This window comes from Athene noctua, chromosome 2 (assembly GCF_965140245.1).
Source record: "Athene noctua chromosome 2, bAthNoc1.hap1.1, whole genome shotgun sequence".
Lineage (NCBI taxonomy): Eukaryota > Metazoa > Chordata > Aves > Strigiformes > Strigidae > Athene > Athene noctua.
In genome coordinates, this window is record NC_134038.1 from 165891255 (window position 1) to 165905512 (window position 14258).

Sequence of the window (14258 nt, forward strand, 5' to 3'; positions counted from 1 at the left end):
TGTGACACGTGGCTGCATGGCTGCTGAGACGCCCCCCTGCTCGTGACACTGGGGTGCATGGCTGCTGAGACCTCCCACGCTCGTGACACAGCTACTGAGACCCCCCCCACACTCATGTCACATGGTTGGGTGGCTGCTGAGGCCCCCCCACAACTCATGACATGTGGCTGCACAGCTGCTGAGACCCCCCATGCTCATGACATGTGGGTACACAGCCTCCGAGCCCTCCCCTCAACTCATGACACACGTGGCCAGGACAGGCTGGCCAGGTCCTGCCACAGCGGGGCCACTGGAGAGGGGGTGTCACCCCCCCACACGGCGCGGGGCAGACTGCACACCTTTATTTCCCATAGATATATTAGTATTTTTTTTTTTTTCTGTAAAAGATCTATAAACGGATAGAAAAAAAAAAAAAAAAAAAGAGGGGAAGGGGAGGGACAGACACACACCAGCTGGCTCCTGGCCAGCAGGCATGGCGGGGGGGGAACATGGCACCCCCCTACCCAGCGAGGGGCCCCCGCCTCCTCCTCTCCCCCCTCCCTCCTCAGGGAGGGGGGACGCGTCCTCCTAAAATCAGGGTGGGGGGTGGCAATTCTGCACTCTGCCCCCCCCCCCCCCCCGGGGGGGGGCTGGATAAGGCCACAGGCGATGGGCTGAGCGGGCAGCACAGGGCTCTCCGCCACCCCCCATGGCTTTGGGGGGCACAGGGTCCCCCTGCTCTCGCCGGGGGGGCGGTGGTGGGAGATGGGGGGGTGCCGCCTAGGCCCTGCCCTCGGGGGGGTTGTACTCGGTCTCGCCCGCCGAGACCTGGGAGATGCGGCGCGTGGAGCGCCACAGCCGCCGGTGGAAGTGGCCCGGCCGCACCTGCAGGAGGGGGGGTCAGCACCCACTGACGGCTCTGAGCCTGCCCCAGCCCCTTCCGCCACCCCTAGCCCCTTCCAGAGGGGGCTCCATCCCCTTTCCCTTCCAAATCCCCATCCTCACCCCCTGATCCAACCCCACCTTCAGCCCCATCACCTCCCACATACCCATCCCCTTCTCCATCCTCATCCTCACCCCCTGCTCCAACCCCATCTTCATCGCCATCACCTCCCAAATGTCCATCCTCCATCCCCATCCTCACCCTTCTTCCTCCCCATCCTCATCCCCTTCTCCATCCCCATCCTCACGTCCTTCATCCCCATCGCATCCCAAACACCCATCCCCTTCTCCACTCCCATCTTCATCCCCTTCTCCACTCCCATCTTCATCACCATCATTTCCCAAATGTCCATCCTCCTCTCCAACCCCATCCTCATCCCCTTCTCCATCCCCATCTTCATCCCCTTCTCCATCCCATCATGTCCCAAATGTCCATGCCCTTCTCCATCCCCATCCTCACCCCCTTCTCCACCCCATCACCTCCCAAATGTCCATCTCCATCCTCATACTCTTCATCCCCATCATGTCCCAAATACCCATCCGCTTCTCCACCCCCATCCTCATCCCCTTCTCCATCCCCATCACCTCCCAAATACCCATCCCCTTCTCCACTCCCATCTTCATCCCCACTCTCTTCCAAACACCCATCACCCCCAGCCCCTTCCATCTTCATCCCCTTCCCAACCCCATCCTTTGCTCCACAGACACTCATCCCCTTTCCCTTCCAAATCCCTATCCCCATCCCTTCTCCAACACCTTCCTCATCACCACCCACCTCCATTCCCATCCCCACCTCCATCCCTTCTCTTTTCCTACATCCCCTTCCCCTTATCTCTACCCCCTCTCCCCCGACCAGCTCCCCAGAGCAGAGGGGTCCCCAGCCCATCAGCACCCAGAGGACACTGAGGCACGACCCCCTCTCAACCTGAGCTGGGGGTCCACGCTCACCTCAGCGGGCTGCCCGGCCCCCACCACGATGAGCTTGCCATCCTCCAACCCCACCAAGATGTGACTCTTCTCCTTGGTGACAGACACGCTGTGGACGGGCACCCGCATAGGCACGGGGGGCACGGCCGCCCTGAGGCTGGGAGGAGACGAGCAGTGGGAGGGGACCCCTTGAACCCCCCTCCGGGCACCCCGAGGGGGTGGTTGGGGTGGGACAAGGTGGGTGGTAGCCCTCACCTCTGGAGGTCACGGATCTCCAGCCCACACTGCATGGTCCCCAGCACCACGAAGTCCTCCGTCAGGCACATGGCCGTCACCTCCTCGTCCAGCGGGACGGAGGAGAGGTGCTTCCCGTTCACCGAGTAGAGGTGCAGCGCAAACCTGTCCTGCAAGACACAGCGAAGAGGGGGCCACACACACACTGACAGCCACGAGAGGGGGACACGGGGACACGCCTGGCCATACCTTCAAGCAGGCTCGTTGACCCACGGTGGTCTGGGCGACCACCTGCCCCTCTGGCCCCACGGCCAGGTGGGAGAGGACGGCGGGCGGCGAGCTCTCGCCGGGCGGCCGCAGGGACCGGATGAAGAGACCCCGGCGGATGGTGTGGGTGATGATGGTGCCATCCTAGGGGAGGAAGGGGACGCAGGGTGATGACGGTGGCACTACCCACCCTGTCACCCACCCCACCACCCCAACTCACCTTGGACCCTGACACTGCCATGTCCAGCTCGGTGCTGATGGCCACGCACGTCACCTCGGCGTCGTGGCCGTACAGGACCTGGACGGGTTTGGGAGCCAAGCCGCTGGAAAACCCACCCTGGAGTTGGGGACACAGGGGCCTCAGTGACCTGGTGGCAGCACCCACCATGAGCTTGTCCTGGCTGGAGCACGGGGTAAGGGTCAACCCCCTACCTGCTGTAGGACCTGCCACACCATGCAGGTGGTGTCCCGGGACCCAGAAATGAGGTAGATACCGCAGAGGTCAAGGGCCAGGCAGGTGACAACATCTGTGACACCCAGAGGGACACCATGAGGTCCTGTCCCACCATGCTCAGCACCTCAATCCCACAGGATGGCACCAAGACATGTTTTGGGGTGTGGAGATGCTGCTAACCCTAACCCCACCCTGGTTCTGGGATGGAGTCTGGACTGTCCCCAGAAGATGGGAGATGTCCCCTGCCCGCTCATGTGTCCTCTGCATCCCCCCATGGCCCTACAAACCCATCGGGGCACCACTGGACCTTCGCCATCGTTGGAGGACGTACCTATGTGCCGGGTGATGTGCCCAATGACCTTCCCTTTGGCCAGCGAGGTGACGCGGAGGCTGTTGTCCCAGTGTCCCCCACTGAAGAGCAGCTTCCCGTCGGGGGACACAGCCAGCGTGCGGGAGCAGAGGTCCGCACCGGGGGCAAAGGGGCCCTGCAGGAAGCGCTGGGTCCTGGTGGGGAGGGACACGGGATGGTGGCAGAGCCACGGGTGGGCTGGTGGCACCTCCAGGGACCTTCCCTGGGGTCCGTGTGCCCGACTCACTTTGTGTTGGAGACGGTGGGGTCTTTGGTGAAGCTGAAGTAGTTGGAGATGTTCTTGTCGTAGGGTAACCAGTTGTGGGTCCCCAACAAGCCGTTGGCACTCACGGTGACCTGGGCAGAGATGGAGGTGACATGGCTCCTACCACTGGAGCCCTCCTGGGGCCTGGTCCTGGTCCCCCTGGGCTAGCAGCACGCACCCACGCCTCAGTTTCCTTCCACTCACCAGGACATCGGGTGATCCCTGAGTGATGAAGGAGTGCGCCTGGTTCTTGGGGACCACAGCTTGCACCAGCGCCACCCCATCGCTGATGCCCTGCGGGGAGACAGCAACTGGTAGGTACCCTCCTGGGCACCACCCCCCCCCTCCCAGTCCTGGCCAGGGACACCCCGGAGTTGCCCTCACCTCCACAAAGAAGGACTTGAGCTGGTCCAGGTTCTCAAAGACATTGGGTGAGCGTGTGTCAAGGCGGGCCAGCCTCTGGGCAGCGCTCTCCGCTGACAGCCGTGCAGGATGGGGTTCCTGGGGGGGGTGTGGGGGGGTGTGAGGGAACCCATGAGAAAGGGGATGACCCCTTGGAAAGGGGCTATTTTTTGGGGCTGGGCATATGAGCTACCTTGAGCAGCTGGCAGGGCGTCTGCCCAAAGTTGCTGATGATGCCCTCCAGAGCCTTCCTCTGTGTCTCATCAGCGATGGCGTCCAGGTCAACGGCTCCTGGGGATGGGGGGTGGTCATGGGGGGCTACCTGGCAGGTGTCCCCCCACCTCCCTGCCCCGTGGCTCACCCTCATAGGTGCAATAGTAGAAGACGTTGAGGGCCTCCACGGCGGCAGGGCCTCGCTGCTTGTACCCGAAAATGAGGTCGATCCACTCATGGAGGTGGGCTGAGACATACTCTGACTCCTGCCCAAGGACGGGGCATCAGGGTGGGCTGGCAATGCCCACCCCTGCCCTGTAACGGCCCCCCCCCCGGGGGTGGGAGCGGAGGAGAGGTCAGGGTGAGCTCCACCATCTCACCAGGGCTTTGCGGTGCTGGTAGATGAAGTCCTCGCGGGAACGTGCCCACCGGGGCAGCACCACGTCGCCCACCTTCTCGTTGGAGAGCTGCAGGCAGCCCAGGTCGAAGCCTGCAGGCAGTGCAGGCAGGGGGTGAGGGACAGGCCGTGCTGCCACCCACGGGTGCTGTCCCCATGGCGGGGATGGAGGGTGCCCCTTACCGTTCTGGTTCTCCAGGAACTCAGGGAAGTAGAAGAACTCAGGGATGAGCTCCTTGACGTCCACGGGGTTCTCCATGCGGGCTTGCCACGCCGCTGGCACGGAGTGGAACTGCCGGTCCGAGCAGTCAAACCTGGTGGCACAGAACACCCGGCTGGAGCCCACTTGTGTCCCCACTTGATGGTCGCCTCCCTGGGGTGCACCCGCTGGGCGCCCACCTGCCGCTCTGCAGCTGGATGTGGAGGGTGGTGAAGGGCTCGGTGCGGATCAGGTAGTGCATGACCCCTGCTGCGTTGGAGTAGTGCGTGCCGTAGTGGAACTTGTCCACGGTGCCCGTGGGGTCCTCGAAGCTCTCGTATCTAGTGGGGGGGTGGGAGGGTGTCTGGAAGCCAGCCGGGCACTCCCCGCAGCCTCTGTCCCTCATTTTTTGGGGTACTCACTTCTCCTTCACATCCCGGGCGTGCCGCTCGTTGGCCACCCCGATAGGCTTGGACAGGTCCCGAAACACGGCTGGGTCGGTGAGGTCAAGGGTCTCCGAGACATAATCCCGCAGGATCCAGGGGAACTGGGTGGGGACGGAAGGTGGGTGAGGCTGGGGGGAGCACGAGCTCACTGCGGGGATGGAGGGGGAGGACACACGGGGCTCACCACAGGGTACTGGGAGAGGTCGTTGTAGGTGCGCCCCGCGATGGTGTTGAGCTGCATGAGGTACTCGAAGTTGGAGATCTCCCGCAGGACCCATTTCTGGAGCGAAGGGAGGGTGGCTGATAGGGGCTGGGGGAGGCAGGAGGTGGGGCAGACCCCCCCACACCCCATAGCTGTGCCTATCCCATGGTCATCCCTGGTCCCAGACCATCCCTGCTACCACAGCAAACCCTGGTCCCACAGTCACCCCCATCCCACCACCACCACCTCTGGTCCCATGGCCACCCCCATCCTACAGCCATCCCTGGTTCCACGGTCACCCCATTCTGTGGCCATCCCTGGTCCCATGGCTGTCCCCAGTCCCATGGCTGTTCCAACGCCATGGGCATCCCTGGTCCCATGGCCATCTTGGGTCCCACAGCCATGCCCAACCTATGGCCATCCCTGGTCCCATGGCCATCCCCATCCTGCAGTCATCCCTGGTCCCACGGCCATCCCTGGTCCCACAGCCATCCCCAACCCACGCTGGCACCCTCCTCGTTGCCATCTGGGAAGGGGAGATACAGGGTGGGACTGGTACCTGGGTGAGTCCTGAGGCTTTCAACAGCTCTTGGGGCGACCGGCTGCCGAAGTAGATCTGGCCAGGAGGACGCAGGCCAAGGATGCAGGAGTACACCTTGTTCCTCACCTGGGAGGAAAGGGGGAGAGGACGTGGAGTGGCTGGAGACAGGGCAGTGCCATGGCCTCGGGAGGGGTTTGTGGTGGGGTGGGAAGGGTGCCACCACCTTTTTTTTGAAGTTGAGGAAGTAGTTGGCCTGGTCGATAAAGAAGAGCTCCAGCGCAGAGCGACGCAGGTTGTAGCGGCGCAGGTGGACCTCACGGAGGTGGGACAAGGGGCGCTTGAAGTCGTAGCCGATCCCTGACAACATTGAGGGGGGGGGCACAGAGCCCCGCAGGTGTCATCATCCACCTGGACTCCCATTCCCGAGGCGGGGATGGGGGCCAGCGTCACTGTAGGGCTGGGAGGAGCCCACCCCCAAAACAATCAGCACCCAATGCGATAGGCTTCTGGGAAGAGATGGGATGGCTGGGGGGTTCCTCACCCCACCTTGTTGTGGTGACCCTCCGAGGAGCACACGCCATTACCTCCCTCTGTCTCCTCCTTCTCACTGCTGCCATCGTAGAAGTAGACGTGCTGCGTTGTCACCTCCAGACGGCCAGGGATGACGGCCACCGTTGTGATGAGCTCACAGTCCTCTGAGACCACCAGCTTCTCCCGCTGGTTCTGCTCCTTGGGCTCAGCCCTGGGTGACGCAGGGGGGCAAGGAAACCGTGGTAAAACCCCCAGCCTGGGCAAGCCAGTGCCATGGCAGGGGATGGGGACACTCACTGGTTGTCCAGGACAGGGAGGTCTTCCTCGGCCAGTTGGTCATCCTCCAGCTCACTCACCTTGGCCTCCTTAGCCATGGCAAGTGGGAGGGACTCGGCAGGGTTGTGGAGGTGATCAGCTCCTGAAACGAGGAGGAGGTCAGCAGGCCCTCTTGCTCCCCCACAGCTGGGGGACAAGTCCTGTGAAGGGCTCCCATCCCATCCCATCCCATCCCATCCCATCCCATCCCATCCCATCCCTCAACCCCACCACGTACATCCAACCAGTGACAGCCCCTTCACCCATGGCATGGGGGGACCCCCTGGGTGCCCCACTCCCATCAGCTCACCCAGGTTGTCCCGTAGGGCGCTGGCCTCCAAGTGTTGGTCGAAATTCAGGTTGGGCACCAGCTTCAGCCTCATCCGGGAGTAGGTCTCAGCGCTCGACAGCTTCCAGCGAACCTCTGGTGGGTTCCTGGGAGGGCAGGCAGGGGTGAGGCACCCTTGGGACCCCCAGCCATGCCACCCCTCGCCAGGGACTGAGGTGGGGGCTCACCGGTCAGCCCAGGCGGAGCGGGGCGAGGTGAGGAGGCGGCACAGGGACCGCCACTGCTTCAGTACGGTGCCATGGTGGTTGTTGGCCTGCTTGAGCATGTTGGTGTGCCGGGCATTTTCTGCCTTAGAGCGTTTCGCTGCCGGTTCCAGCACCAGCTCCTGCCAAGGGAGCAGGAGAGTGAAGTGACAGCAGGGCTGGGACTTGGGGACATGCCCAGGGTGAGGAGCATGTCCATTGGGGGACATCCCCAAGGCAAGGAGAATGTTCCCAGGATGATGCACTTGTGGTGAGGAGCACATCCCCAGAACGATGTCCCTGGGTGAGGAGCACATTCCTAGGATGATGTTCCTGGGATGAGGAGCACACCCCCTGAACAATGTCCTCAGGAGGAGGAGCACTTCCTGAGGACAATGTCCCCAGGGTAAGGAGCGTGTCCTCAGGATGACATCTCAGAGATGAAGAGCACATCCCCAGGAAGAGGAGTATGTCCCTGGGGTGAAGAGCACGTCCCTAGAATGGCATCCCCAGAGTGAGGAGCACGTCCTCAGGGTGATGTCCTCGGGGTGAGGAGCAAGTGTCCAGGATGCATGTCCCCTGGGTGATGTCCCTCAGGTGAGGAACATGTACCCAGGGCAAGGAGCACATCCCTGGAATGACATCCCTGGGATGATGATAACATCCCTGGGATGATGTCCCCAGGGTGAGGAACATGTCCCCAGAATGATGTCTCCAGGATAAGGAGCACATCCTGAGGATGATGTCTCCAGAGTGAGGAGGATCTCCCCAGGGTAACATCCCCATGATGAAAAGCACATCCCCAGGGTTAACGTCCCCGGGGTGAGGAGCGCAGCCCCAGGATGACATCCCCAGAACAAGGAACATGTCCCTGGAATGATATCCTTGGGGTGCCAAGCACACCCCCGTGACTCTGGGATGAGGTCCCTGGCCTGAGGTGCACATCTCGAGGACCATGTCCCCAGAGTAAGAAGGATATCCCCAGGATGATGTCCTCGGGATGAGGAGCACATCTTCAGGGTTAATATCCCCCAGGGAGAGGAGTACATTCCTAGGACGACATCCTCAGAGCAAGGAGCACGTCCCCTGGATGACATCCTTGGGGTGAGAAGCATGTCCCCAGGATGAGGAGCACACAGAATCACATAATTCTAGAATGGTTTGGGTTGGAAGGGACCTTAAAAATCATCCAGTTCCACCCCCCTGCCCCGGGCAGGGACACCTTCCACTAGCCCAGGTTGCCCAAAGCCCCGTCCAACCTGGCCTTGAACCCTTCCAGGGAGGGGGCAGCCACAGCTGCTCTGGGAAACCTGTGCCAGGGCCTCACCACCCTCACAGTGAAAAACTTCCTTACAGCTCATCTAAATCTCCCCTCTTTTGATTTAAAGCCGTTACCCCTCATGCTATCCCTACATGCCCTTGTGAAAAGTCCCTCTTCAGATTTCTTGTGGGTCACCTTTAGGTACTGGACATGCCCAGGGTGACATCCCAGGGGTGAAGAGCAGGCAGTACCTGGAACATCTTGCGGCTGGCCGCCTTCTCCTGCTCCCGCCGCTGGGAACTGCTCATCATGGCATCGTAGCAGGCGTTCCAGAAATTGGACATGTGGTCGTGGCTCTTGGCAAAGGTGTCCATCTCAAACTGGGCCATGGTGGGCTGCACCTGCCGAAAGAACCAGGATGAAAAGGGAGGCGTTCGCAGGGCGCCCATCAACCATCATCCCTGCTCTGGACGTCACCCCTGCAAGGCTGTCCCAACCTGGTAGTGACATGGGGACCCCACCACTGCACAGACCCATCTCTAAGCCTGGGAAGGTGTTCCCCCAACAGCAATGCCACCCCACGCCCCACGGCACCCACGTGCTTCTCGATGAAGGCCCTCCACTCCGGGGTGGTGCAGAAGAGCTGGAAGTCCTCGTAGAAAGTGGGGCTGCCGTTGGTGGGGGGCAGCGAGGGCAGGAAAAGCTGCAGCTGCAGGGTCTCATAGCACTGGTCCATGAGCGTACGGACGATGGGCACCAACCAGGAGAAGGTCTCTGACTTGGCATCCAGCGAGCGCCGCAGCGGGGTCTCTAGCTTGCCCAGCAGGTAGCAAGCCTCATCCTTTTTGGGGGCCGAGGCGGTCTGCAGCAGGCTGTGCAGCTTCACGTATGCCAGCGAGTGCAGCTGGGGGGGACATGGGACATCAGACAGGGCCACCTGCCCCTGCCCCACGGGTTGGGGTCTCGTTCCAGGAAAGGGTGACCCACCTGGGGGTCCTGCAGCATGATGTAGCCTACGAGGATGCGTAGACCCGTCTGGGCCATCTCCTTCAGGTCAGAGGTGCCGTTGGCCAGGTGGTACCAGACGCCCAGCTTGTCCAGCAGACTGCTCACCCCCTCGTAGATCTGGTGGGGGGGGGGGGGGGCACAGTGATCCCCCTACCCAGCCACATACCCGCCACCTCTCTGGACAGGCAGGCACAAAGCCACCAGGTCTGTCCCCATCACCCAGCCACCCTCGGCTCTGCTTGACGTGCTTATGGTTTACGGGCAGAGGTTAGGACTAGGGTTTAGGGGTAGGGTAGAGCCCCAACTCCTAACACCAATGACAAACGAGTTACAGTTTGGCATGAGGGTTATGGGTTGGGGTTTAGGGCAAGGGTTTATGGTAAGGGTGTAGGGTGTGGGTTCAGGGTTAGGACTGGGGTTAGTACTAGGGTACAGGATTGGGGTTAGGGGTGAGGTTTACAGCAAAGATGTAGGGTTAAGGTTTAGGATTCGGATTTAGGAGGTACAGTTAGATTTATAAATTATGAGTTTAGGTTAGGGTTTAGGGTATAGGATTAGGATTTTGGTTTACAGTAAGGTTGCAGGATTAGGGTTAAGGGTTGGGGTTAGGGCTAAAGTTTATGGCAAAGATGTAGGGTTAACATTTAGGATTAGGATTTAGAAGGCACAGTTATGAGTTAGGTTATGGTTTAGGGTATGGGGCTAGGATTTTGGATTTACAGTAAGGGTACAGGGTTAAAGGTTAAAGTTTAGGGATTAGGGTTTAGGATCAGGGTTAGGGTTTACAGCAAGAATGCAAGGTTATGGTTTACAGCAAGGGTTAGGGTTAGATTTACAGGTTATGAGTTAGGGATAGGGTTTAGGGTTAGATCTTAGCATATAGGGTTAGTGTATAGGGTCAGGTTTACAGTAAGGTTGTAGGGTTAGTGTTAGGGTTAGGGCTAGGGTATAGGACTGGCATTAGGCTGAGCTTTACAGCAAGGATGTAGGGTTAAGGTTTAGGCTTTGGATTTAGGAGATATGGTTAGATTACAGTTTATGAGTTAAGGTTAGGGTTTGGGATTCCGGTTTACAGTAAGGGTATGGGGCTAGCGTTAAGGGTTAAGATTAGGGTTAAGGGTTGGGGTTTATGACAAGGATGTAGAATTAAAGTTTAGGATTAGGATTTAGGAGGTATGGTTAGACTTATAGGTTAGGAGTTAGAGATGGTTTAGGGCTAGGGGATTGGATTTACAGTAAAGGTTAAAGTTAGGTTTAGGGTTTAGGATCAGCATTAGGGTTTACACAAGAATGTAGAGTTTACAGCAAGGGTTAGGGTTAGATATACAGGTTATGAGTTAGGGTTTAGAGTTAGATCTTAGCATACAGGATTAGAGTATTGGATTTGGGTTTATGGTAAGGTTATAGCATTGGGGTTAAGGGTGAGAATTAGGGGTTAGGGCTAGGGTATAGGATTGGGCTTCAGAGCAAAGGTACAGGGTTAGGGTTAAGGCTTAGGGTTAGATTGGGGTTTATGGCAAGGGCGTAGGGCTAGGGCTAAGGTTTAGGGTTAGAATTTGATTTACTGGCTGTGGATTAGAGTTACGGTTTAGGATTAAGGCACAGGTTAGGTTGAAGGGCTGCAGTTAGGGGCAGGGTCTAGGGTTAGGGCTAACATCAGGGCTTAGGGATTAGCATTAGGTTTCAGAGCTTGGCTTTGGGATCAGGAATCCCCACTTGCACCCACCTACCTTCTCACTCCACAGGGCCTGGTTGTTGTGTCCCTCAGAGAACAAGAAGTCCTGGAGCAGCCGCAGCAGCTTGAGGGCATTGTGGGTAAGCCCGGGCAGGGCGGTTGGCCCCGACTCCTTCAGGTCCGTCAGCGCCGACTCCAGCATCATCTCCAGGAGGCTGTGGGAGAGCAGGGGGCTCTGTAGGGTGGCCCTCCCTTGGGATGCACCCACCTGAGCCTGGGTAGGACTCACCTGCGTTTGATCTCATCGGGTGGCCGCACCAGCTCGCACGCCGTCCCCAGCTTGGTGAGGACGGAGAACACCTGCCCCCGCTCCCTCCACGCCACGTCGTCCCAGCCCTCCACCCCCCGCCAGGTCACCGAGAAGATGATGTTGGTCAAGAGGTTGCACAGCTCCTCCTCAGGCGTTTGCTGTCAACAGAGAGGAAGGGTGAGAGGTCCAGCGTCCAGAGTAGTCCAGGGTGGTGGGCACGACGGTTTGGGGCTCACCTGGGGGTTGCTGGTGTTGGAGACATTGTCGCTGGGCAGCGCGTCCTGGTAGCTGCTCTCATCCAGGACGTTTGAGAGGCTCGAGCTCTTGCGTGCTCGCATCCCTGGGAAGGGCTTGAAGCTCTCGAGGGGCGAGGGGGTGCCCGGGCCACTGGTGGGGGTGTGCGTGTCGCTCTCGGCCGTGGCGATGGAGCTGGTGCTGGCCAGGTCAAGCCCCAGGTCAAAGGGTGAGGTTGAGAAGGGTGAGAGCGGGTGGTAGACACCATCAAAGGGAGGACCATCACCAGGGTTGGAGGATGAGCGGCTGGCCCGGTCGGAGGAGTCGAAAGACTTGAAGTTGTACGAGTGGAAGGACTTGGTGCGGCCGCTTGGGGAGATGGAGTGGTCGGAGAAGCCCTCGGAGAGTTCCTGGTCCGAGGCCTCGTAGCCCAGTGGCAGGAAGACATCCAGCTCCTGCAGCTCGGCCGGCGGTGGGCTCACCCCCTCCTTGCCAGAGGGGTCCGAGAGGCGGAGGAGCTCCAGGCAGCCCCCGCTGCCCAGGCTGTGCTGGCGGGACTCGTAGGACTCCTTGACGTAGAGCTTGGTGAGCGTGTCCTGCCAGCCAGCCAGCCTCGCCAGCTGCCTCACCATGTCCTGCTGCGCATAGATCAAGTGGAAGAGCTGCAAGAGGAAGAGAGGGGGGAGACCCAATGATCTTTCATCAGCTCCTGGGAGGCTCTTGGGGTGTTGGTTCCTCCAAGGGGCAGGATGCTTGGTCTTGAGCACCCCAGATCCTCCACAACCATCATGTGGGGTGCTGGGGCTGCACCACCTCCATGCTAGTACATCCGTGTTCTGGCAGCCCCACGCATGAGGTGTTACCACCATCCCCATGGTCCCTGGCTTCAGGCATAGCCGGGTGCCCAGGAAGCTCAGCCCAGGTGACAACTCAGTCACAGCCCCTTGCGCCCACGGCCCTGCTCACCTTGCGGCAGATATCGAGCCGGACGGTCAGCTCAGCCCGGTGGGACAAGTAAACCACGGCCACTAGGTCCTTGTAGTTGGGAGGGTCTATGGACAAGGAGAGACAGCACTGTGGTGGGACACCTCATCCCCAAAAGCCACCAAAGACTCCCAGTCCCAAGACCAGCTGAATTTTGCTCGTGGGAAGCCACCAGTGATGACCCCGTGGCATGTGTCTGGGATGGGTGGCCACGGCCAGTCTGTTTTTGGCAGGGCACACGGTACCTGCCCCGAGGACCTGCTCTGAGAGGCAGCGGAAGAGCAGCATGGAGGTGGGGACGTCACTGAGGCAGGCGATGAGCCCCTGGTACCCGATGTCCTTCAGCTTCAGGCGGTTCTTGCTGCGCTCAGGGACCTTCTCATACTTCAGCATCTTGTAGAGGATCTGGCGAGAGAGAAAGGGGTGCCCACCCCTCTGTGGCAAAGCCCCTGGCTGCTGGGGATAGCGAGAGGTTGGAGCTAGGGACCTGCCTTACCTTGAAGACCCTCTCCCGCACTTTATCCGAGAACTTCTTCTGCACCAGCAGTGAGAAGAGGACCTCCACGTGGCCTGGCTCAAAGAGGAAGGCGAAGAGCTGCTCCTGGGCAGGTGAGTCCTTCAGCAGGCTGTGGATCACCTCCAGCGCCCCGCAGACCTGCAGGACATGGGGCCGGTTGTCCACTGCTCTCCACGTGTCCTACCAGGACCTCTGTGACTTCTCCCCACCTGCTGCCAAGCGCAGGGCCAGCCCAGGGCACACTGAGGTGTTTGGGGACCCGGGTGCTTGGGTGCCATACCTGCTGCTCATCCTGTGCCCCAGCCACATAGCTCAGCAAGCTCTGCATCTCCTCCCCAGAGAAGCTCCTGCAGAAGAAATCCTTCACCAGGCTGAAGAGGGATGTCTGTACTGTTTTGATGTCGTCAGTGGCTGTGGTCTTCTCCCTGGAGGTACTGATGGACAGACATGTGTGGGCATTCCCTCTGGGGATGTGCACAGCCACCCTCCTGCCCCTTGTCACCCATCACCAGCATGATCTCAAATCCCACTATGAAGCCTGATGAGCTCCAAGACAGCCCAGCGTGGACATTTCTTCTGGCCAACTCTGCCCATGTCCACCCCCATGCATTTGGGTCTCTGCAGGGTGCAAGCACCCCCAGTATCACGGGTGCGTGGAAACGCATGGGGTCAGACAGGAGAAGTGGATCAGCTCCTTGCAGAAACCACCATGATCTCAGTTGCTGCTGGTGAGATGCTGGGGGTGGATTTTGGGGCTGACTGGTCACGGATCTGGCTGGAGGCTTTGGGATGGGGCATGGCCATGGGGTCCTGCACCCACCACCATGCTTCCACAGCGGAAGATTATCCCATGAGGTGCTTGCAGGGGAGATACTGCCCCAAGCAAAGGGTGTCTACCACAAACTGCATCTCCACAAAGCCCACCCACCACATCAACGATGGGGGGTCCAGGATACAAGCGGCAGCTCACCCGTAGTAGGTCCGGATGGAGTCGAGGATGTACTGCACCCCGTACTTCTTGCGGATGCGTTGCTTGTGGTCCTTGACGATGTTGGCCAGATACTGGATGTGACCT

The 14258-nt window shown here is 59.9% G+C and overlaps 1 protein-coding gene across 1 annotated transcript in view; it reads right to left on the reverse strand.

Moving 5' to 3' along the window:
• Positions 1-429: 429 nt before the first annotated feature.
• The window catches only part of NBEAL2 (neurobeachin like 2), a 28741-nt gene continuing 14912 nt past the window's right edge, over positions 430-14258 (reverse strand). Inside the window, 34 exon segments of the mRNA XM_074901061.1 lie at positions 430-864; positions 1870-2005; positions 2104-2247; positions 2327-2493; positions 2570-2686; positions 2782-2876; positions 3135-3307; positions 3400-3509; positions 3622-3711; positions 3802-3918; positions 4013-4110; positions 4181-4298; positions 4413-4522; positions 4613-4743; positions 4829-4969; positions 5051-5175; positions 5259-5354; positions 5836-6030; positions 6032-6174; positions 6402-6559; positions 6646-6737; positions 6927-7098; positions 7180-7337; positions 8707-8856; positions 9054-9359; positions 9443-9580; positions 11194-11353; positions 11428-11606; positions 11685-12344; positions 12649-12734; positions 12912-13071; positions 13163-13321; positions 13464-13617; positions 14154-14256. Of these exon segments, the coding sequence (XP_074757162.1) occupies positions 760-864; positions 1870-2005; positions 2104-2247; positions 2327-2493; positions 2570-2686; positions 2782-2876; positions 3135-3307; positions 3400-3509; positions 3622-3711; positions 3802-3918; positions 4013-4110; positions 4181-4298; positions 4413-4522; positions 4613-4743; positions 4829-4969; positions 5051-5175; positions 5259-5354; positions 5836-6030; positions 6032-6174; positions 6402-6559; positions 6646-6737; positions 6927-7098; positions 7180-7337; positions 8707-8856; positions 9054-9359; positions 9443-9580; positions 11194-11353; positions 11428-11606; positions 11685-12344; positions 12649-12734; positions 12912-13071; positions 13163-13321; positions 13464-13617; positions 14154-14256 (5246 nt within the window). The 3' untranslated portion in view covers positions 430-759.